This window comes from Hibiscus syriacus, unplaced genomic scaffold, assembly GCF_006381635.1.
Source record: "Hibiscus syriacus cultivar Baekdansim isolate YM2019G1 unplaced genomic scaffold, ASM638163v2 tig00111207_pilon, whole genome shotgun sequence".
Lineage (NCBI taxonomy): Eukaryota > Viridiplantae > Streptophyta > Magnoliopsida > Malvales > Malvaceae > Hibiscus > Hibiscus syriacus.
In genome coordinates, this window is record NW_024063019.1 from 1,490,786 (window position 1) to 1,514,699 (window position 23,914).

The 23,914-nt window shown below is 34.3% G+C and overlaps 1 protein-coding gene across 1 annotated transcript in view; it reads left to right on the forward strand.

Annotated features, from left to right (window-relative positions):
* LOC120155747 (pyruvate kinase 1, cytosolic-like) overlaps nt 1-23,160 on the forward strand; it is a 46,405-nt gene extending 23,245 nt beyond the window's left edge. Inside the window, exons 3-4 of the mRNA XM_039167226.1 lie at nt 22,824-22,883; nt 23,020-23,160. Of these exons, the coding sequence (XP_039023157.1) occupies nt 22,824-22,883; nt 23,020-23,160 (201 nt within the window). The remainder of the gene's footprint in view (nt 1-22,823; nt 22,884-23,019) is intronic.
* The last annotated feature ends 754 nt before the right edge of the window (nt 23,161-23,914 follow it).

Consider the following 23,914-nt stretch of genomic DNA (forward strand, 5'->3'; position numbering starts at 1 on the left):
CTGCTCTTTTGCAAAGCCATAGTTCATCCTTGAGAGCATTGGAAAACCAAGTGGGTCAAATCGCCAAAGCATTACATTCTCACCCACAAGGAAGTCTCTCTAGTGATACTGAAATCACTAAACATCATGGAAAGGAATAGTTTGGGGGAAAACAACTGGAAAATTCTTGCCAAGGCATACACAACCAGAGGATCGAGCTGAATATATGGAACATGATGGATTTTCCGAAGAGAAGGAAAAGGATGAAGGCTCTGAAAATCATCAACCAGATGATGGGAAATTTATGGCCAAGGCCAGCATTTCCTCAGCACCGACAGCAGATGACGTGAGACCTCCACCACCATTTCCTCAATGATTGAAGAAACACAATGATGACGTCAAGTTTAAGAAATTTGTTGATATTTTGGATCAATTGTATATTAACATATTTTTACTTGAAGCCATCGAGCAGAGGCCTTCTTATGCTAAGTTCCTAAAACACATTGTCAGAAAGAAGAGGAGGGTAGAAAATATTGTCGCGACAATAGAAATCTGCTCTGCAGTAAGTAAACTCCCACCAAAACAAAAAGACCCTGGCAGTTTTGTGACACCATGCTCAAGTGGTAACAACTTTGTAAGACGAGCACTCTTTGACCTAGGGTCAAGCGTAAATTTAATACCAAAGTTCATATTTTTTAAAACTAGAAAGGTATAGTGGTTGCCCAACCACAGTTATACTACAGTTATCTGATCGGTCTTATGATCATCCTGAGGGTGGAATAGAAGATGTCATTATAAAGGTGGAAAATTTTGTATTTCCAGTTGATTTCTTCTTATTGGACTGTGAAGCTAATGAAAGCGCACCTATCATCCTTGGACGACTCTTTTTGGCCACTGGACGAATCTTAATAGATTGCGAGAAGGGAGAGTTCACGATGCAGATAGGAGTGCAAAGGGTCACAATCAATGTCTTCAAATCCATGAGATATGTGGACGATTCAGAAGAATGCCAATGTATTAGAGACATGGACTTGATGGAGGAAGAAGAAAAGATAATTCTTGGCCAAGATAAACTTTTAAAAATAGATAAATACAACACTTTGTGCCACAACTTGATATCTATGACGTATGAACACGAAAATCATGGCCCAGGTGAACAAATTTCAGAAAGGATGTTGATAACTATTGCCTTGGCAACAGTTATTTTAACAAAGCACTAGACGGGTTCCCTGTCAATGACACCAAAGCATATTATGAAGGATAATCAAATGAACAATCTAGTTTCCTTCATGCTAGATTAGGTATAAAATTCAAACCCTTAGATTTTAATGAACTTAGCCCCCCAGAATCATCATTACAACATGTACACATATTGGAACTTAAAACTTTGCCATCGCATTTGAAATACGCCTACCTAGGTAGTAATGAGACTTTACCAGTGATATTTTCTACCAGTCTAGCCTCTCAGTAGGAGAACAGTTTGTGTTAAATGTTTTGTCATAACACAAAAAAGCTCTTAGGTGGACCATGGAAAACTTGATGGGAATCAACTCTACCATATGCATGTACAAGATCAACTTAGAAGACAATCCTAGCACTTCGGTAGAAACACAAAGAAGACTCAATCTGATCATGAAAAAGGTAGTCATGAAGGAAATCATAAAATGGTTGGATGCATGAGTAATTTATCCAATATCCGATAGCTTATGGGTCAGTCCGGTACAGTGTGTACAAAAGAAATGTGGTGTGATTGTGGTCAAAAATGAAAATGACGAGCTTTTAACTACTACAGTCACGGGCTGGCGAATATGTATGGATTATAGGAAGCATAATAAAGTCACAAAGAAAGACCATTTTCCCTTCCTTTTATTGACCAAATGCTTGATAGGCTAGCAGGAAAAGCATTTTGCTGCTTCCTTGATGGATATTCAGGATATAATCAAATAGCTATAGAACCGGAGGATCAAGAGAAGACTACTTTCACATGTCCATATGGTACCTATGCATTTAGATAAATGCCATTTGAGCTATGTAACGCTCCAACAACCTTTCAGACATGTATAATGGCCAGTTTTCGGATATGGTGGAAGAATGCATGGAAATATTTATGGATGACTTCTTCGTCTCAGGCGACAATTTCAACCGATGCCTCGGTAACTTACATAAAGTACTGAAACGATGTGAAGAAGCTAACCTAGTACTAAATTAGAAGAAATATCATTTTATAATAACCAAGGGAATAGTGTTGGGTCACAAAATTTCTTGTCAAGGCATTGAAGTCGATAGAGCCAAGGTGGAAGTAATTGAAAATCTACCTCCACCCACCACTGCGAAACGCATACGCAGTTTCCTTGGACATGAAGGCTTCTATAAGCGGTTCATAAAAGATTTTTCTCTAATATCAAAACCTTTGTTTCTTTTGCTTCAACAAAATCAACCATTTGTATTTAATGATGATTGTTTAAATTCTTTTGCAGTATTGAAGAAAAAACTTTCAGTAACACCAATCGTTGTTCCACTAGACTGGAATGAACATTTTGAGCTCATTTGCGATTCTAGTGATTATGCAGTTGGAGCAGTGATAGGAAACGAAAAAGTAAACTCTTTTATGTCATCTACTATGCTAGTGGTACTATTAATGATGCACAAGTAAACTATACCACAACTGAAAAAAGAACTTCTTGTAGTAGTATTTGCATTCGATACGTTTAGGTCATATCTCATAGGAACAAAAGTAACTATGCATACGAATCACTCTTCCATTAAATATTTGATCAATAAAAAAGATATAAAGCCTAGACTAGTCAGATGGATATTATTACTACAAGAGTTCGATTTAGAGGTCAATGATAGAAAAGGGTACGGAAAACCAAGTAGCAGATCACTTGTTTAGACAATAAAACAAAATTAATTGTCATGACATGAAATATATCCAAGAGGATTTCCCTGATGAGAAAATTTTATTTGTCACGGCTGTGCCCTGGTATGCTGACATAGTCAACTTTCTTGTTAGTGGTATTGTACCTCAAGATTTATCTGGCCAAGGCCGAAAAAAGTTCATACATGATATGCGACACTATTACTAGGATGAAACGTTCATATTCAAGCAATGTGGAGACCAAATAATCAGAAGATGTGCCCTAGAAGAAGAACACAAAGAAATTATACTTCAATGCCACTCACCACTATATGGAGAACATTTTGGTGGGATGAGAACAGCAGTGAAGGTTATTCAATCAGGTTTCTATTGGCCAATCTTGTTCAAAAATGCACACAAATCCTAAACGTCATGTGATAGGTGCGAACGAACATGGAGAATATCAAAGAGACATGAGATGCCTTGGCAAAACATTCTGGAGGTTGAACTTTTTGACGTGTAGGTGATAGATTTCATGAGACCCTTTCCCACATCTTTTGGTGATCTATACATTCTCTTGGCAGTAGACTATGTGTCCAAATGGGTGGAAGCCATCGCAACACCTAAAAATGATTCCAAGACCGTGCTGAAATTCTTGCACAAGAACATATTCACACGTTGTGGATCACCGTGAGCTATCATCAGTGATGAAGGCACACACTTTGACAAAACATTAATTACCAAGGCGCTGAAAAGATATAGAGTACGACACCGGTTAGCCATGGCATATCACCCACATACTAATGGATGAACAAAAGTTTCTAATCGAGAAATCAAACAGATCCTTGAGAAAGTGGTCATCCCAAGCCAAAAGGACTGGTCGCTAAAGCTAGATGAAGCACTAGGAATGTCCATATTTAAACTCGTCTACGATAAGGAGTGTCATTTGCCTGTGGAACTTGAACATAAAGCTCATTGGGAAATCAAGAAATTGAACATGGATGCTCAGCTTGTTGGAGAAAGAAGACTCTTGGAACTGAACGAAATGGATGAATTCAGAGCTCACGCTTACGAAAATGCCCGCCTATACAAAGAAAAAACAAAACGATGGCATGAAAGATGGTCAGGACTCAAATTATTTATAGGCAAGCTAAAATCAAGATGGTCAGGATCATTGATCGTACACCAAGTCCATAACAATGGAGCAATAGAAATCAAGAACCGATATGATGGATCAATTTTCAAGGTGAATGGTTAGAGACTAAAGGAATACAAAGGAGCACCAGTCATGTGCGATAAACTGGCATCAACAACACACGATGCCCAAGAGTTTGCCTTACTTACCTGAACAATATTCGTTGCCTCGACAGCGAAAATCTAAATTTTGTACATAAATAAATTAATTTATTTTATGCACTAGTTATTTTTTCACTTTATTTTTGTTTTTTTTGTTTATTGTTGGCATGTAAGGAACAGTGGTAGCATGGGGTGAGAACTTACACATGAAAGGAAGAGAAACCCTATAGCAAAGAAGATTTTGGCGATAATTGTAAAAAAAGTAAGTTACATTTTCTCTACTTTATGTCAAATCAAATATTGAGATATTAATTCCATATATTTTTCCCTCGTGTTTTAACCAGTTTGCCCCGATTAAACCACCCATTATCTTTCCAGAAAAACCAACTTACACTTCATCTTCCCCATTATTCCCACAGTTTCTGTCTTTAAAACAATTTTCCTTCAATATTCCTTCCTCATCGTCACCGTGCAAAACCCTGTAACAATAAGTATCATGGCAAGATCAAAGAAAAATTCAGCCCCAACAACAAGATTTGAGCGTTTCCAGAAGGTTGAAGCTGAGGCATGGTTCAAGAACCTCTAAAAATAGCAAGTATATATAATTGGAGGATGATTTCATTTTTCCATCTGAAAACGAAGAACCATTCGGACCAAAAGTGATGGATGTGGTTAGAAAACATAAATGGGATAAATTTGCTCGGCATCTTAAATGGTAGCACCGATAATGGTTCAAGAATTTTACACCCATCTTGAAGACCTATCCTAATACACCGTTTATGTGAGAGGGAAGCTCATTTGGTTTTCCAATTTGCACTCAATCGATATTTTAAGTTAGGAAAAGTGGACGATCAAGACATGAAGTTCGTTGCTGAGTCAGACCAAGAAACTTACAATGGAGTACTTGAAGACCTCTATTTCGGATATACCAAATTCAAGGAAACACGCCGATAATAAAGTGGGTAGATCATCGAACCCTTAAATCGGTGGTAAAGTTATGAAATCACTTCCTTAAGGGAAAGCTAATGCCAACCTCCCACAACACGACCGTTCTAGTGAAAAGATTGATGATGTTATATTCGATAATTTATGGGTGAGTGATCAATGTTGGAGAACTTATCTTCGAGAAAATACATGCTGCGCAAAAAGAAACCGAGGTAATCTTTTATTTTCTAACATGATAATTGCTTTGTGCAGGAAAAAGAAGGTCCCCGAAGAACTATTTGAGGACTTCATCAAGTTAAATAAGGGAATAACCAAGAAAAAAATGCCCGATCTCATGAGCTTTGATGATAATGCCCCACATGAGGGTCTGGAAGGAGGAGCCAAATCTGTTGTCACAGCCAGAATGACAGCAGTGGTCACATACACGTGAGAAACCAGTGAGAAGATCGAGCGTTTGGAGAATCACATGGAGATCTTCTTTGGCTACGTCAAGGCAAGGGATGCACAACTCAATGCCTTTTTCAAGGAGCTACTCCTGATCACTAATGAAGACTTGTCACCCTTCCCCGATGTAATCCTGAAACACACTGCTGGTGGCAGTACATTCAATGCCTCGACACAAAATACTCCACCAAATTTCCATGCAGTCGTTCCTCCACTTTCCATACATGTCTCGCCAATATCGGAAGAAGATCACGATGACACCGATGAGTTCCTCAACTCCTTATTCTACTCCCGAAAGCACTCAGGAGATTCTACCTGAATTTTTTGTCGATGAAGATTTCACTCTAGTCCCTGCTCAACCCGCAACCAAGAAAGAACCTAAACAGTCCCCCGTCCATCATTTAATGCCAGTTCCTAAACCAACTTAAAGCCAGACTCCAGTTCCTACGCAACCCACTCCAGCTGAAGACCAACAAACACCAGCATGGGCCCCGAGTACTAAGTGATGCATTAAGCAAACAACAGGTCGTGTCCTTTAGCCATCTCCATCATAGATTATAATAGAAGTACAAGATCAGAGAGTCCCCCTCCTCCAAAATGATGCAGAACACATGCATCTAGTCAAGCTACCCCACCATAGTAAGATCGTATTTTTATTTTTTTTGCATTTGCATTTGCAGTTTAATTTTTCATGCATTGAGGATAATGCATCCCTCAAGTTTGGGGGAGGCATTGCATCACACTTTGTTAAAAATAAATTGATGATAATTTGTTAAAAATTTTGGTTTTCATGATGTAATTAGGTTAAGTCTATTGTTTGGAATAGATTAGGGATACCCGATAATGAATGCACAATCTAATTGTCTAGGCCGGAATTATCTTTAAGACTTTCAAAAAAAGAGAACCAACCTTAGACTTGATTCTTTAAAAATTTATAAACACAATTGTAGGTTGTCTCTGATAAGGTGATTAGTAAATTTTTAGGAAATAACTCTCTACTTACCGAGACATTGAAGAATTTAAGGTTAAGGTCAAACTCCTTAGTGTTTAAAACTTGAAGAATAAAAGGGACACTCCTCTATGTAATGGCATAAACAGAAAACTCCATAAAATTAAGGGTTTCGTAGACATATAAGTGAATGAAAGTAATCACAAGATGACTCTACCCGACTAGCTTGGGGGTGAAAGGTATGCTCCCTTTCACCTAGAGTGTGGGAGGGTAGGTGTGATAAGTTGACTCCCTGAAAAAAAAATATAAACAAATAGGAGTGGAAAACATGCCTGACAAATAATTTGATGCTTTGACAAAACATAAGCACTTACTTGAAGTTTTCTAATTACATTAATGCATAGACTGATTACAATCACGCACACACGCTAGCAAGGAATCCTTACTAGTACTTGACTGATATGACAGTCAAACATGTTGAGGCCAACATTTTGCTGAGGGCTGAAATTTCAACCCATATGATTTTCTTAATATTGCTTTGCCATGACAATCTTAATTTTTTTCTAGTTATTTTCCATTTCTTGAGGACAAGCAATAACTTAAGTTTAGGGGTGTGAAAACTCCATAAAAAGACTCGATTTCTAGTCTTTTTACTTCAATTATTGCTCGTCTAAATAAAGTATTCACAACATAATAGTTGTATTTAGTTACATTTAGGATATAACTGCATGAGGTGGATAAGAATTTCTTAGGCAAAATTTATTTGGTTTGACTGATGCTGCCGAGGAGAAAGGTGTTGTGTGGATTGTGTATGTGCAGAAAATTAACTAAGGAAGAACATTTTAGTCGTGACAAAGTATTTTGCAAGGGCCAGTGGAATATAGAAGATAAAGACAGTGAGGAGCAGATTTATCTCGCCAAGGCAAGGTTTATCTTCCAAGTCTGAAGCAGATATGACGAATTACCTATATCACATGCTAGTTGTACGATTACCCTCACGTGCAAGTAAGCCCTCAAGATTTTGACAACAGCTAGCTGCCTTTCCTTTTTTAGTCTGGGCAAGAAAATAATGGGTATTAAGGGAATCTTCACTTGCACGAAACCCTAGGATATTTCCCTCTATAAATACCCAGCCATAGCATCCAAAAAAGGAAAAGAAGTAAGAAGAGGTTTAACTTAAGCGTGAGTGAGAAACAGCAGTGCTTCTCCATAGTTTCCTAACTCGACCGTCCTTGGTGTCCTCCATAGCCAGGCTATAGCAGATCGGCGGTCAGGCCTCGGTAGAGGCTAGCCATCATGGTAGGCGCGGTGTTGATCAGAGATGTTACAACAGAGCCCCCAGTTCTGGGAGTCGTTCTTCCTTTGTTCTTAATTTCTTTACTTTGCTTGGTGTTGTATTAAAATGATGGTACTTTGTTTGACTTTTTGACAACTCCATGAACTACTTTACTTGGTGTTAATCTTTTTTTTGTCGAAACAATTATTTTCTATTTTCTGAAAGATGAATTATGATTTTGCTCATGACTGTTTTGTTCATTGTTTAAATATTTTGCCCTGACATTATAAGAACTTCGAGAGATTGCCTCGGGTCTAGGTGAAACATATCTTGACAATGTAAGAGCTTTGACATATTGTCCTTTGTCTAGATATTGATTCTTAGATTCGAGAGAATTAAGATAGATATATGTGAATAATGGAATGGATCTGGGATTGTGATGTTCTAACTTGTCTAGATTAGAGATAAGGAGAGGGTTTCAATAGACTAAAAGGGATAGATACTAGAGTAGGATAAACAACGATTATAGTTCACGTTGAGAGGTATTGCTACAACAACAGTTTGACAAACCAAGGGTTGTAGTTAATGCTGAGTAGTATTGTCATAATAACTATCTAATAATACTCAGTAATCCTGTCAGTCAGCTTAAGCATATCATAACAATTCATTCTAGACTTAGAATAATTACTTGTCATAATAAAAGATTAGCATGAGTGCTCTGTGAAAAGTCTTAATATGTGAGGTTGTTTTGAATATATTTAAATAAACGTTTATTTTTTATTTGCTTATTTTAATAGTTTGCATAATTAATTTGCCTCAACCAAACTTGTTTGCAACCATTCTTTATAATATTTTCTTGCTTTCTTTTGTTACTAATAGTTTTTTTTAGTTTGACGAGATTTCAAGAATGAGCTTGTGACAACTAGTTCTGGTTGTGGTGAAACTTGAAAAGAACCGATCAATCTCTGAGGAGACGATAACTCACTTACCCTATATTACTTGATTCAATTGTGTATACTTGCACAAAATTACAAGAGATCACCAACCAAATTGGCATGGAAGAGAACGTGGTTTAAGAAGAGGCAGCCGATCAACTATTCCAACATCGAGTACTACAAGTATTACAAGTATGGTCACTACACGAATGATTGCAACTCCGAAAAATGTTATAACTATGGTAGAGTGAGGTATTTTGCAAAAGATTGTTGAGCCGATAAAAAGATGGAAGAAATAACCAACCTAACCTTGGAAGACAAAGCAAATGAAGGCTTTTTCTTGATGGCTCAAAATGAAATCAACATCAACAATAACACTCTGTGGTACCTCGACTCGGGCGCAAGCAACCATATGTTCGGTCACGAGTACTTATTCAAAGAGATGCAAAAGATCGAAGATGGTCATGTGTCTTTTGGAGATGTATCAAAAGTGGAGGTCAAAGTTCGAGGTATAATTTATTACTTACAAAAGAATGGCTTGATAGGGTCAATCCAAGATGTTAATTACGTACCAAACCTCAAGAATAACATTTTAAGCATGTGACAACTCATGAAGAAAGATTACTCGACACTTTTGAAAGACTTGGTACAAACTGAATTTGAGAAGCTTACAAGAAAAATGTTTGCGAGTCGACGTAGAAGACAAGACATCACCATGGCATCTCCACTTTGGTTACTTATATCATGGTGGTCTAAAAAGTTAGCAAAGAAGAACATAGTGCACGGAATGCCGAATATGGATCATGAGGGAAACTTTTGTGAAAAATATGTTCTTGGTAAGTAATCGAGAACCTCATTTCAAAAGAAGGCGGAATATTAATCTAAACACCCTCTCGAGTTGATTTAAACTGACATATGTGGACCAATCACCCCCGAATCTTTCAGCAGTAAAAGGTATTTAATTTTTTTATCGATGATTTTTCACGAAAAACTTAGGGTCATTTTTTTAAAGAAACATTTGAGGCATTTGAGGTGTCAAAAAAGTTCAAATGATAGTGGAGAAGGCAACTGGTAGACACATCAAAGACGTACGATCCGATAGAGGTGGCGAGTATACTTCGACAACTTTCATGGAGTATTGTGAGGAGCAAGGCATGAGGATATTTCTAACTGCACCATACTCTCCTTAATAAAACTATGTGGCTGAGAGAAAGAATCAAACCATTATCGACATGATTCGATCAATGCTCAAGAGCAAGAAGAAGCCAAAGGAATTTTGGGAAGAAGTCATGCAATGTGCCATCTATGTACAAAATTGATGTCCATGTGTGAAGTTAGATGATCAAACACAAAACAAGGCATGAAGCGAACAAAAGCCAACAATTTCTCATCTCAAAGTGTTTGGTAGTGTTACATATGCACACGTACCGAATCAATGAAGAACAAAGCTTAAATACAAAAGAAAAAAGTATATTTTTATTAGATATGATGAGAAGACAAAAGGGTACAAGCTAATCGATCCGATAAGTAAGAAGGTGATGGTGAGTTGTGATGTGCGAGTAAATGAAGCAAGCGAGTGGGACTAAAACAATTCAACAGAGGTTATCATCGAAGTTAGAGAATCATCAGTCACTCAACCAACAAGCATACCAACAAACTTTGAAACTATTGATGATGAAGATGAACCATGACAACCCAAAATACGAAGTTTACAAGATTTGTATGATTCAAAAAAGGAAGTAGACCTTGTATGTCTTTTGGAAGATGCTTAAAATATCAGCATTAAAGAGGCATTACCAGACAAGAAGTGGCAAACTGCCATGAACAAGGAGAATGAGGTGATTGACCGCAACAACACATGGGAGATAGCAGAATTATCGAATGGAAGTCAGCCTATTGGTGTGAAGTAGGCGTTCAAGAAAGAAGATGAATGCTTAAGGTGAGATAGAACGGTACAAGGCACGACTTTTTGTGAAGGGATACAAGAAAAGAATATGAATTGACTATGATGAGGTGTTTGCTTCCATTGCAAGAATGGAGACAATACGGTTACTCATTTCACAAATTGCTCAATTCAAATGGCTGACATTTTGAATGGATGTCAAGTTGACATTCTTGAATGGTGTTCTCGAAGAGGATGTCTAAATTGAACAACCACCCGGGTACAAGTCAGAGAAGAGAATAAGGTGTTAAAATTGAAGAAGGCACTTTACGGGTTGAAGCAAGCACCATGAACATGGAATACACAAATCAATACATATTTCAAAGATAATAGGTTCATGCAATGTCCGAACGAGCATGCTCTTTATGCAAAGAAGAATGGAGGTAATGTGTTATTTTTTGATCTTTATGTCGATGGCCATATTTTTATGGGTAACAATGATGAGATGATATAAGAGTTTAAGGGCACAATGGCACGGGAATTTGAAATGATAGATTTGAGCTTAATGAAGTTTTTTCTTGGTTTATAGGTTGGTCAAGCAGAGACGACTATTTTGTATCACAAGAGAAATATGCAAAAGAGATTTTAAATATGTGCACGATGGCAAATTGCAACCCGGTTTCAACACCAATAGAACCAGGTGCAAAATTCTCGAAGTTTGATGGAGGGCAATGTGTCGATGCGAGTAGATACTGGAAGTTTTATCAAATTGTGAGGATTTTCTATAGAAATGGAAGTTTGGTTTTTCAAAAACCCTACAAGGCATAACAAAGGTGTAATAATGTATATATATATATGACATGTTTGTTTTATCCCTTGACCCTTCATGTGCAATATAGATTGTAGGCCCATATTAGGTTTTTTAACAAAGGCATAACAACATGTATATATATATATATATATATATATATATATATATATGTTTGTTTGTTTTGCATGGTGTTTTACATGCATGGTTATAACCCTTTTTCAATTTACAATGGTTGAATTTTAGAATATGGCTTGTGTGTTGTGCCTTTCTATATTTCAGTTGTATTTCTCTTTTTATCTTATTCCTTCATATGTAAAATGAGATTATTTTAAATTCTAATCCTATGAAGATTCAAAAGGAGTTGAAGAACGAACTAAACTATAGGTGATAAGATATTTAGAGTGTAGTCTTAGGTTTTAGGGTTTATGGTTCTCCCATTGGCTTTGGATGGGCCACCTTAGTTATTTTTGCTGGGCTATAACCATTGCGTCTTATTTATTGCTTATATATGTTATGTATATAATTCAAAAAATGCTAAAATAAGAATAAATATTGATAAGATCAATAAAGGCCTAATATTACAACGAACAATAATGATATAATTACTCAAATCCCTATTTATAATCTAAGTGAACTTAACTGTCCAATATTTAGCCTCGTTAAAGCTTCAATCAATATTGTGTGGGCTTTTCCAAAGCATTGGCACATAAATCTATCTTGGTTGAACGTGAAGAATAAGAAAGTGATATTCATCGGTTGAGATATTGGGAATAACTTAGCTAGGTTATTCTAATAGGATTAGAAACCTAGAGGTTAAGTATTTTGATAAGTCATGAGATGAATTTGAACAAGAGTTATTCACCAAAAGGAGAAGTTACATGAGATGTAACTAGTAAAGTGTTACTTACCTAAATAATCACTATCCTAAAAGAAAAGACAAATGATTTAGGAAATTGATGAATTACGAACCTCAACTACTAGAAAAAATTTCGTTGAATTTTTTTGAAATTAAAATTGGAGGGTTTTTAATTTTGAATAAAACAGTGGGAGTATTTTGTATATAAAGACCTATTTATAAATTTTTAATTTGGTAAATTTACTTACTTTAATATTTCCATTATTATAGATTTAATAGCAAACAACACTTTATTACTGCATTCACTCCTTGAGAAGGAGAAGCTTAATGGCATAAACTACCTTGACTGGTTTCGTAATTTGAGAATTGTTCTCAAACAGGAAAAGAATGAGTATGTCAATGAAAAACCTATTCCTAATGAACTGGCAGCTAATGCTTCTAGAGTTGGCAAAGACAAATTTAAGAAACATATGGAAGATATGTTAGATGTTGGATGTCTAATGCTGGCCACCATGACTCCTGAGCTTCAGAAGCAACATGAGGACATAGTTGCAGATAAGATGATTCAAAATCTCAAGGAAATATATGAAGGGAAAGAACATCAAGAGAGGCATGAGACCTCTAAAGCTCTATTTCAATGCAAAATGGAATAAGGATCTCTTGTAGGAGCTTCTGTCATCAAGATGATAGGCTACATCCAAACGTTAGAAAAGTTGGATTTTCTCTCAAAGATGAATTGGCTACCGATGTTATCCTGCAATCGTTGCCATATAACTTTAGCTAATTTTTCCTTAATTTAAACATGAATAAAATTAACAAGACTTTGCCACTGTTACTTGGCATGTTAAAAACTGCTGAAAGTAACATGAAAAAGGTTGGACCTAAGCCCATTCTGATGGTCCACAAGGACAAAGGAAAGGGAAAGAAAAAGATAGTGGCAAATTATAAGGGAAATGGTAAGGACAAGCCAAAAGGAAAATATGCATTGAAACCTAAAGAGGGAGTTAGCAAAGAAGGAAAATGTTTCCATTGCGATAAGACTAGACACTGGATAAGAAACTGCTCTGTTTACCTTGAGGAGGTCAAGAAGACAAAAGCAAACGGAACATTTTTTCATTTATTTATGTTATTAATGTTAATTTGTCAACATTTACTTCTTGGGTATTAGATATCAGTTGTGGTTCTTATATTTGTACTTTCGTATAGGGACTGCAAAAGAGAAGGAATATGGCTAAAGGAGACGTATACCTACAAGGGAGAAATGGAGCAAGAGTTGTTGCATTAGCTATAGGGACATATTTTATCTTTGTCTAGTGGGATTGATTTAAATTTAGAGGATTGTTATTTTGTGCCTAGTTTGACTAAGAACAATATTTCTATTTCTTGTTTGGACAATATTGGTTTTGAGATTATTATTAAGAATAATTGTTGTTCTTTTTATCATAATAATGTTTTTATGGTTCGGTACAATTGGTTAATGGTCTTTATATTTTAGTTCAAGAAAACACCTTTTATAACATAAATACTAAAAGATCAAAAGCAAATGACTTAAATCAAACTTATCTTTGGCATTGCCATTTAGGCCATATAAGTGAGAAACGTATATCAAAACTCCATAAAGATGGATTCTTAGATTCATTTGTTTTCGAACAATATGATGTATGTGAATTTTGCTTGTTGGAAAAAATGACTAGAGTTCTTTTTAATAATAAAGGTGAGCGAGCAAGTGATTTACTGGGTTTAATACATAGTGATGTATATAGACCGATGAATACAGAAGTCAGCGGTGGATTCCATTACTTCATTACTTTAACTAATGACTTTAGTCGGTATGGGTATATTTATATTATACGCCACAAATATGAAACCCTTGAAAAGTTTAAAGAATTTAAAAATGAAGTACAAAATCAACTAGGCAAGAGTATTAAGGGATTTTGATCAGATCGAGGTAGAGAATACTTAAGCATAGAGTTTGATGAACTCCTGAAAGAATGTGGGATTGTTTTACAGCTTATACCACCTGGTACACCACAGTGGGATATAATTTTAGAAAGAATGAATTGAACATTGTTAGACATGATTCGATCGATGATGAGTTATAGTGATCTTTCGACTTCCTTTTAGGGACATGCACTTGAAATAGCCATTTTCAAACTAAATAGTGTTCCATCTAAATCGATTCAAAACACACCATTAGAGATATGAATTAGGAAACGTCCTAGTATGTATTTTATGAAAATTTAGGGTTGTGAAGCTTATATAAAATAGCAGATGTCTTCAAAGCTTGAACCTAAATCTCATAAGTGTATATTTTTGGATATCCTAAAGAAACTAAGGGATACTATTTCTTCAACCCTAACGAGAACAAAATGTTTGTTGCTAGAATGAGAGTTTTTCTCAAAAGAGAATTTATCTCAAAGAAAATGAAGGGTAGAAATATTGAACTTGGAGAAGTTCAAGAACAACAGATAAATGAACATGAATTTGAGTATGTTTCACAAGTTGTTGAGGAACAATCAACAGATTTAGAAACACAACCACTGCGCAGATCCACAAGAGAACTCCATTCACCTTAGAGACTTGGATTTCTCATTACCACACATGGAGCTGTTCTTTATATGGTTCAAATGATCCTAGATCTTATCAAGATGCAGTGTCTAGCCTAGACTCTGAGATCTGAGATGGAATCCATGTCAATAAACCAATTGTGGACTTTGGTGACCTATAGGTTGTAAATGGGTTTTCAAGAATAAAACCGACATGGATGGTAATGTACAAACATACATGGGGTGATTAGTCGCTAAAGGTTTTTGACAAGTTCATGGTGTAGATTATGATGAAACATTCTCCCCTATAGCTATGTTTAAGTCCATCCAAATCTTGCTCACAATAGTTGCATTCCATAATTATGAAATATGACAAATGGATGTCAAAACCACTTTTCTTAATGGAAAACTCGAATAGGATGTGTATATGACACAACCAGAAGGTTTTGTCACTCCATGAAATGCTATAAAGGTTTGTAAGCTACAGAAGGCTATTTATGGACTAAAACAAGCTTCTCGAAGCTGGAATCTTCGTTTTAATGATGCAATCAAAGAATTTGGTTTTATAAAAAATGAAGATGAGCATTGTGTCTATAAAAAGGCTAGTGGGAGCATTATTTTTTTCCTAATATTGTATGTAGACGACATACTCATCATAGGAATTGATATACCTACTTTACAGTCTGTTAAGACTTTGTTAGGTAGTTGTTTTTGTATGAAAGATTTGAGCGAGGCATTGTATATCTTAGGAGTTAAGATCTATAGAGATAGATCAAGATGACTTTTAGGTCTGAGTCAAAGCACATATATGGACAAAATGTTGAAAAGGTTCAGTATGGAAGAATACAAGAAAGGGTTTTTACCTATGAGACATAGCATTTCTCTTTCGAATGAAACATGTCCTTCAAGTCCACAAGAAAGAGAATGGATAGATAAGATTCTATATGCTTCAGCTATTGGTTCTATCATGTATGCCATGATATGTACTTGACCAGATGTATTGTATGCTTTAAGCATGATGAGTGGTATCAGGCAAACCCCAGTAAAAATCTTTGGGTTGCGGTTAAAAATATCCTTAAGTACTTAAGAAGAACTAAGGATATATTTATTGTCTATGGAAGTGAGGAAGAGCTTAGTGTAAAGGGTTATACTGATACCAGCTTCCAAACTGACAAAGATGATTCTACAACAAAGGTTGAATACATTGTAGCCTATGAAGCAGTAAAAGAGATTGTTTGGATCAAGAAGTCCATATCGGAACTACGGGTTGTTCTCAATATATCAGATGTACTAGAACTCCAATGTGACAATAATGAAGCCATTGCACAAGCAAAGGAACCCATATCTCATCAACGGTCCAAACATATTCTTAGTCGTTTTCATCTTATTCGCGAGATCATATATCGACGAGATGTGGAAATATGCAGAGTACACACGGATGACAATATTGTTGATCCCTTGACAAAGCCTCTTACACCGCAGTGGCATGATCGTTGGACTGAGTAGGAGATTGATCCACCATGAGCACATGTCCTTGATTATTATATGACGGTCATAACATTGGTCACGGTGATGACTATATGTATGATCCTCAGACTTGAGATCAATGTTATCCCAACATTTATTGTTGTATGTTTTGATACAGTTAAACATGCTCTGTAATTGGTTGTAATATAAAGACTGTTATTGATTATACCTCGATATATGTAGTGGGGTGTGTATGATTAAGATAGGATTTGTCCTTCCTACATAATAGGATATATATCACATGCCACTTGATTGAGTGATACTAGAAATGCATGGCCATGCTCGAATAAGTTGATATGAGATATCACAAATTAATCGTTAATTATAGTCTACTCTAGATATCAAGAAACAATAGCAGGTTATACAAGTGTGATTATTCTAAAACTTGTGTCTATGCTAGATATAAAAGACAAAATGATGTAATAAATAAAAGAGTTAATCATGACAATCACATATCGAATCATAACTTCTTGTAACTTAGGTGACAATGATATATTTCTAGATGTCACTCATTATATGTAATATTAGAATTGTTATAATAATTACTACTTACGTTACAAGAACCTACAAGGTCACACCCTAGCATTGAAATGAGCAAAGAATATATTTATATTTGATGTACATATGATTTTAACTATCCCGAATATAGTAAGTAAACATTAAAAGAATATAATTCTGATTATAACTTTTTAATGGATATTTAATTCAGAATAATTAAATAAAAGTTTAAATAAATGTTAAATAGTGTAATTCATGTTATAAGACTTTAATGGATATTTAATTTGAACTAATTAAATAAAAATTTAATTAATTCAAAATAAAAAATCCCTAATATATTAGAGTAACTCGGATATTTAAAGTTGTGTAAGGTCTAGCAGCTATTCCTTCTTCAGCCATTTTTCTCAAAACTGTTTTTGGGAAAAATATTTTTTTATCTCAACCGGGTGAACTAAGTAGAGGCTGAGACGTGTTTTCATGGAGGCTTACAATTTGAACCGTGATCTCCATTAGTCATTGTTATCTTTGTTGTTTTTCAAGGAACCCACTATAAGTATTCGTATCATTTTCTCCCGATTTCGATTATTCGTACTTGGATCGCTTGTGAGACCGTGGAGTTTTGTTTCCCTTGTGCCATGGGGTGCGCCGACGGTCCCAACATTTATACATTGAGATTATACTATTGTTTCGAGTTTTATTAAGTTCTCACTGTTCAAGAGAAGTTAGTTTTCTTTCGAGATTCAATTTATTAAATTCTTATCGTTCAACAGAAATTGGTTCTATTTTGGGTTTTAATCCCGTTGTCCAAGAGAAGTTGGTTTTTTCATATTTTAGTTTTAAATCCTAACATTTAAAGGATTCAAAAAATAGTGTTGATTGTACATTTCTATTTCGGGTTTTAGTTTTACTAAATTCCCGTCGTTTAACAGAAATTACTAAATTATTGTATTTTAGTTTTGACTAAAATTCATTGCGATAAATAAGGTACCGAACAAAATTATGATATTTCTTTGAACAAAAACCATGCCTATATTTCTATTTCAGGATTTTAATCTTGTTGTTTAACAAAATTTATTTGATTTACTGTTGATAACAGAAATCATTTGGAGGTAACAACATTGTTAGAAATTTTGTTTTAGAATTTTAATTTTTAATTAAATTTTATTGTTTAACAGAAACAAATGGTAAAATAAATTGAATTAACTTTAAATTTATTGTTGGAATATTTACAAAATTTTGGTTATGTGTTTTAAACAAAACAATGGTAACCCCACTGCTTCACCTAACTCGTGATTTGAAATGTTGATTCATATTTAGACTTTGAATAAAATTCAAAGATGTTCGTTGTTGTGAGCCACAACGAGAAGCATGTGAAATTCATGGATAGAATGTCAAGACATAGCGAAATAAGATGTTATATTTAATCATGTTGAATATGGTCAAATATATGATAATGCTCCTATTCATAGAGAGGATGAGATAGACATTGTTGTCATTAAAGTTTGAAACTATTCAAAATTTCTATGTCGGAATTACATTTTGAATGGATTGTCAGATACACCATATCACCATATTATGAATGACATTTGGCCATGTTATGAGTTGTCACAGAACATGTGGAAGAATCTATTTTATTAGCAAATTACCTTTAAATAAGGTAACTCACAAGAAAATAGGCGAGACACCATATGAGTTATGGAAATGTAGTAAACTTTCCTACAACTACATCAAAGTGTGAGGGTGCCTTGTATAAGTATAATGGTAAGTCGAGACACATACATCATCAACATAATATCATTAAACAATTGATCTCAACTAATATCAAATGATAACATTGTGGATCCGCTAAACAATGATTTGAATCAAGATCAATTTGATAAACATTGAAATAAATGTGACTAAAGCTCATTAATATTTAAGGCGTTATGTGAAGGAAAACCCAACCTAGTTGAGTAGAGATCCCAAGATCTAGGTTTAATGGGACAACCTACTTGCATAGACCTTGTGAGGTCACTGTAGGGGTCCTTATCCCAAGTCCATTCCTATGATGAAAACATTGACTAAAATGTGGAAAAGGTTAAGCAATGCTTTTAATGACCACTATGTGTTTCAGTGAGCCGAACAACATAAGTCAACTATGTGAGAGTGAAGTGGGACTGATTCAAAGAGACTATTGGAGTGTAGTTCACTAAACTATTGCAGAACCAGGAGATGTCCATGGTTATATGAACATAATCATGAGAACCAAATTCTTGTCAGTGAAATATTTGTGTGAGGTATGTCATCGCTTACACCAACGACAGGATAATTCAAGGACAACACGCCTACTGGACAGCCAGTAAGGTAAACATATTTTCACAAGGGAAGGTTCGAAGGGGGGTGCCTACCTATCCTATGCAAATATCAAACGTAAAATATATCACCATATCGAGTCAATGTTTGAAATCATCAATTTCATTTATGTGGGGGATTGTTGAAAAAAATAATTATTTAATTGAATAAAAAATTAATACTATTTATAATAAGTCATGTCACTTGGTGAATAGACTTATTATAATAAGTCATGTCACTTGGTGAATGAACTTTTTTTTGTTAGTTTAAAGTTGCATCCATTCAATTATACCTATTAGCTTTTCAACAAATTATTTTCATGAAATGTTTTAACTATTCATCAAAAGATCCTAACCTTTTGATTCATATCCCCACACCTATATATAGGTTAGATGAGGCACAATCTTAGACACAACTTTGAGATACAATTCACGAAACTGAATTAGGAAATCACTTATAAATTTCCTTCTAATTTTTTCTTTTCGGTGATAGAGAACGGCAAGACTGTGTTCGACTTATCACTAAGGTTGTGCTTACTATTGTGATCATTGTTTTGTTGTATTCTGGGAGACCGACGACCAACGACCAACGTTACTCAAAGCACTTAGGAGAGAACGAATTTTTCTTAAGGAAACTGTTCCTACAAACCTCAACAAAAATCCTTCTTTGGTGTATCTTACTCCTGATCTGTGTCTACATACGAGTAAACCAATCACATTCCTCTATTTTAATTCTTTATTTATTTACTTCGTTTGATTATATAATAATCATATTTATTTATTATTATTATCTCGAATTAACATATTGTGTAACAATCTTAATAACATATTTTGTAACAAGTATATTGTCAAACTATGCATGCTTTTTGTGTTTACTTGCTGGTATTCGTCTTAGAAGAAAAACAACAAACTAGGTATATGTAGAGATTCCTAATATGAGGCAGGAATTATGGGTGTCAAAAAAGATCGGATCATATCCGATCTGGTGATTCGATCTGAAAATTCGAATATCAATTCGTTTTTTGATTTTCGGATAATGCAAATAGGATATCCGGAAAAAAAAATTGAATAATCGGATCGGATATGGATTTGATAAATTTCAATTTCGGATTATTCGAAAATCCGAAAAAATTGGGCTTTTAGATTTTAGATACCGTTTGGCCCAATAAAAGAGTAACTCACTAACTCATTAATGCTCTAACCCAATAAAAATTAGGATATTTAATTATTTATTATGTGGGAGTAATTAAATATATATAGTAGATGCATCAAATAAGTTACATTAAATCACAAAATATAAAACATAAAATTAATTTTTTTATCAAATAATATTTTATAACCAGATCCGGATATTCGATTCGAAAATTTGGATATCTGTTTTTTTATCGGATGCGGATCACTATTTTAGATATCTAAAATTTTTGGATATCCAATTTTTTCGGACCAGATAAGAATCACTATTTTAGGTATCCAAAATTTTTTGGATATTTGAATATTTGGATCATATCGAATCAGATCCGATATTCAAGTTTGCACACCCCTGGTAGAAATGAAACTGAGTTGGATATCTGTCATTTTTAATAGTTTAGGTTTGAATTAATAAATATCTCTAAAATCTGAATTTTGATTTTACTCGTAAATTATTGAGTATTATTACCAAATTTAAATCTGAATTAAATATTATTATTTTTTAGATATTTGAATTAATAAAATTTTAATTTTTAAAATTATTTAAATATGTACAAATTTAAATTTGCTAAAATTTAAATTGTTAACGTTCGAATTTATTTAAAAATAAAATTAAAATTTATTTACTTCCATTTGCAATCCTAACCACATAAATAATGCAATAATGCAGATTTAGATAATAAATATCTACGAATGTTTACAGGTAACAAATAATAATTTTACTATTTAAATTTGAGAAAATTTACAATGGATATTAATTTTATAGGATAAAATTCTTAAATAGATATTAAACTATATCATTTTATTAAAATTGGAAAACATTAAGCATACATCTTCAAAAACTATCCAAATTTTAACAATTTTGGCTGTTGCTTTAACAATACTGTGATGGTGAGTTTTTGCTTGGCCGCAAAGGTTATAGAAGTGGATTTGCCGAAACATGAACATATCGGCTCGTGGAAAGATGGCGATGCCAAAAGTTGGTATCCAAAAGAGAGCAATGTGAACAACAACCATTACATTCCTAGGGAGGAATTTAACAACTACCCTGGTGGCGATGGATCAGATAGAAGTGGGTAAATTATTGGGATGATCAATAATATATATAGGAATAAACCGGTTATGCTTAATGTTTAATGTGGTTTTTCTACATTTAAATATATTTATAATATAATTAGTTTTTGTACGTGTAGCTTGTATTCTAGTTTTAGTTGTATCGTATATGTGTGGTTATTATTATATTTGTAGGATATGCATGTAATTGCATGAACGAATGGCTGCCTGCTTTGCCACGAGATGTCAAACCATTGATATCAATGCTTTGGGTTAGACTGTTTTCTCACGTCCATGGGTTAGACTGTTTTCTCACGTCCATGAGCTGATAATATATTAAATTTAATCTTTACCTTAGTGGTTAAAGGGATTATTATTATTATCCTTAGAGGTCCAAGATTAGAGAGCCAGTGATTGAAAGGGTGTTTGAGTTTTCATTACCTAAATGTTTTGGAATCTTATTTTTCTGTCTACTTTTTGGTTCAGGGAGTGATGCAATACTTCAATTTACCCTTGATCAGGAAGCTTGTCTGATTGTGCTATCCTAACAAGTTTTGTGGAACCACATTTTCTGTTGTAATTTCCTTCATTTACATGAATGTTCAATCTATTTACCAATCTCAGTTTATTGGTTTCTCTTTGGTATATACAAGGGTCGAAGGGTTTTAATTTTCATTTCTATGAGTCCAAGGCTGATGATTGTACTGAACATGGCCTCTATATGATTAGGAATCCAGTCTAATACAAATTCGGAAGGTGTAAATTCCACACTTTTGCCTTATATGGAATTCTTTATAATTTGGGATTGCTATTTTAGGGTGAATACATTTGGAATAGATTTACAAAGTTTTGGTATTACTTTTGCTTCACTTCAGCTGGGAGGGTTGCAAGGTTACATTTGTTATTTTGTGTCCACTTCTTTCTGTGTGTGAGGAAGAACCAACATCAATGTCGTTGCATTTCGATTTTCCTGCACGAAATGCGAACATTATTCTTCTACTTCTTTCTTTTCGCACCGATAGCTAGTTTTAACTTAAAACGTTTTTGTACTAGTGCAGGTTGATTGCAAAGTACAGGCCATCAGTGCCTGTGATATCTGTTGTCATCAACTGTGCTGGACTTTCTCTTGTGCTTTTGAGGTATGCTACTGGTGATATTTTTCATGTTCCCTATGTGAATGAGTTTGTTTCATAGATGTGAGAAATTTGAATTACATTCGGTATGAATAATCCGGATAAATAAAAACATGATGAACAATCCGGAAACAGTTAGTGTGGAAGGCATAGTTTCTTTAAATGAAATTCCAGTAGTCTGTTCTCTTTTATCGTCTTCCTTTTCAATTAGTAGATTATTTGTAGTGAATAATCCTTCATTCTAGTATAGATGTTTATTCGATTGAAAGCTCGAAATTAGTCTCTTCATCATTCGTTTCTTTTCTTGAAGCCTTGCAGGCAAGGCAATCCCTGTTTGTTAGAGGTCTATTCCCCATGCTGCCTGACCCTAGACATCATGTGTGGTTTATTTTATCCCTGTGTTTTACTAGTTCAGAATCTGGTCTTCCAATATTGTGATATACCGATGCTTGTGTCATCCATTAGCATAATATTGCGATGTAACGCTTTTTCTGCTGTACTTGGGGTTTTGCAGGCATATTCAAAAAGTGGCACAAATGAACCGGTCTTGAAGGATGCTTTAGATCGTGGAAAGGCCGTAGGTGTTATAAAGCCGCATGACCTTGTCGTCGTTTGCCAAAAAGCTCTAGGATGCATATGTTGTAAAGATCATTGAACTTGAAGATAAAAATTGGGAAACATGAAGCTTACATCCTCAAAAACTATCCAAATTTTAACTACTTTGGCTCTTGCTTTAACAATACTGATGATGGTGAGTTCCTGCTTGGCCGCAAAGGTTATAGAAGTGGATTTTCCGAAACATTAACACATCGGCTCATGGAAAGATGGCGATGCCAAAAGTTGGTATCCAAAAAGAGAGAGCAATGTGAACAACCACCATAACATTCCTAGGGAGGACTTTAACAACTTCCCTGGTAGCGATGGATCAGATAGAAGTGGTTAACGATAATATATATATAAACCGGTTATGCTTAATGTTTAATGTGGTTTTTCTACATTTAAATATATTTATAATATGATTAGTTTTTGTACGTGTAGCTTGTATTCTTGTTTTAGTTGCATCGTATATGTGTGGTTATTATTATATGTGTAGGATATGTTGGAAAACGGTTGAATTTATTGATGGATTTAATATTTAAATTGAATTTATATTCCTTTTCAAATATTGTAAATTAAGAGATATTATTTTATTTGATTATTAGTAGGATAATTACTCTTTTAAATAAGTCAAATTAATAGTTATATATATTATCTATTTAAATTTGAATATTAAAAGATAATTATATACTTTGAATATTTCAAATTAAAATAATATCTATTTAAATTTGAATAGTAAAAGGAGTTTAAATCTTTCGAATATTTCAAATTAAAAGATAATATTATCTGTTTAGAATTGAATATTCAAATAT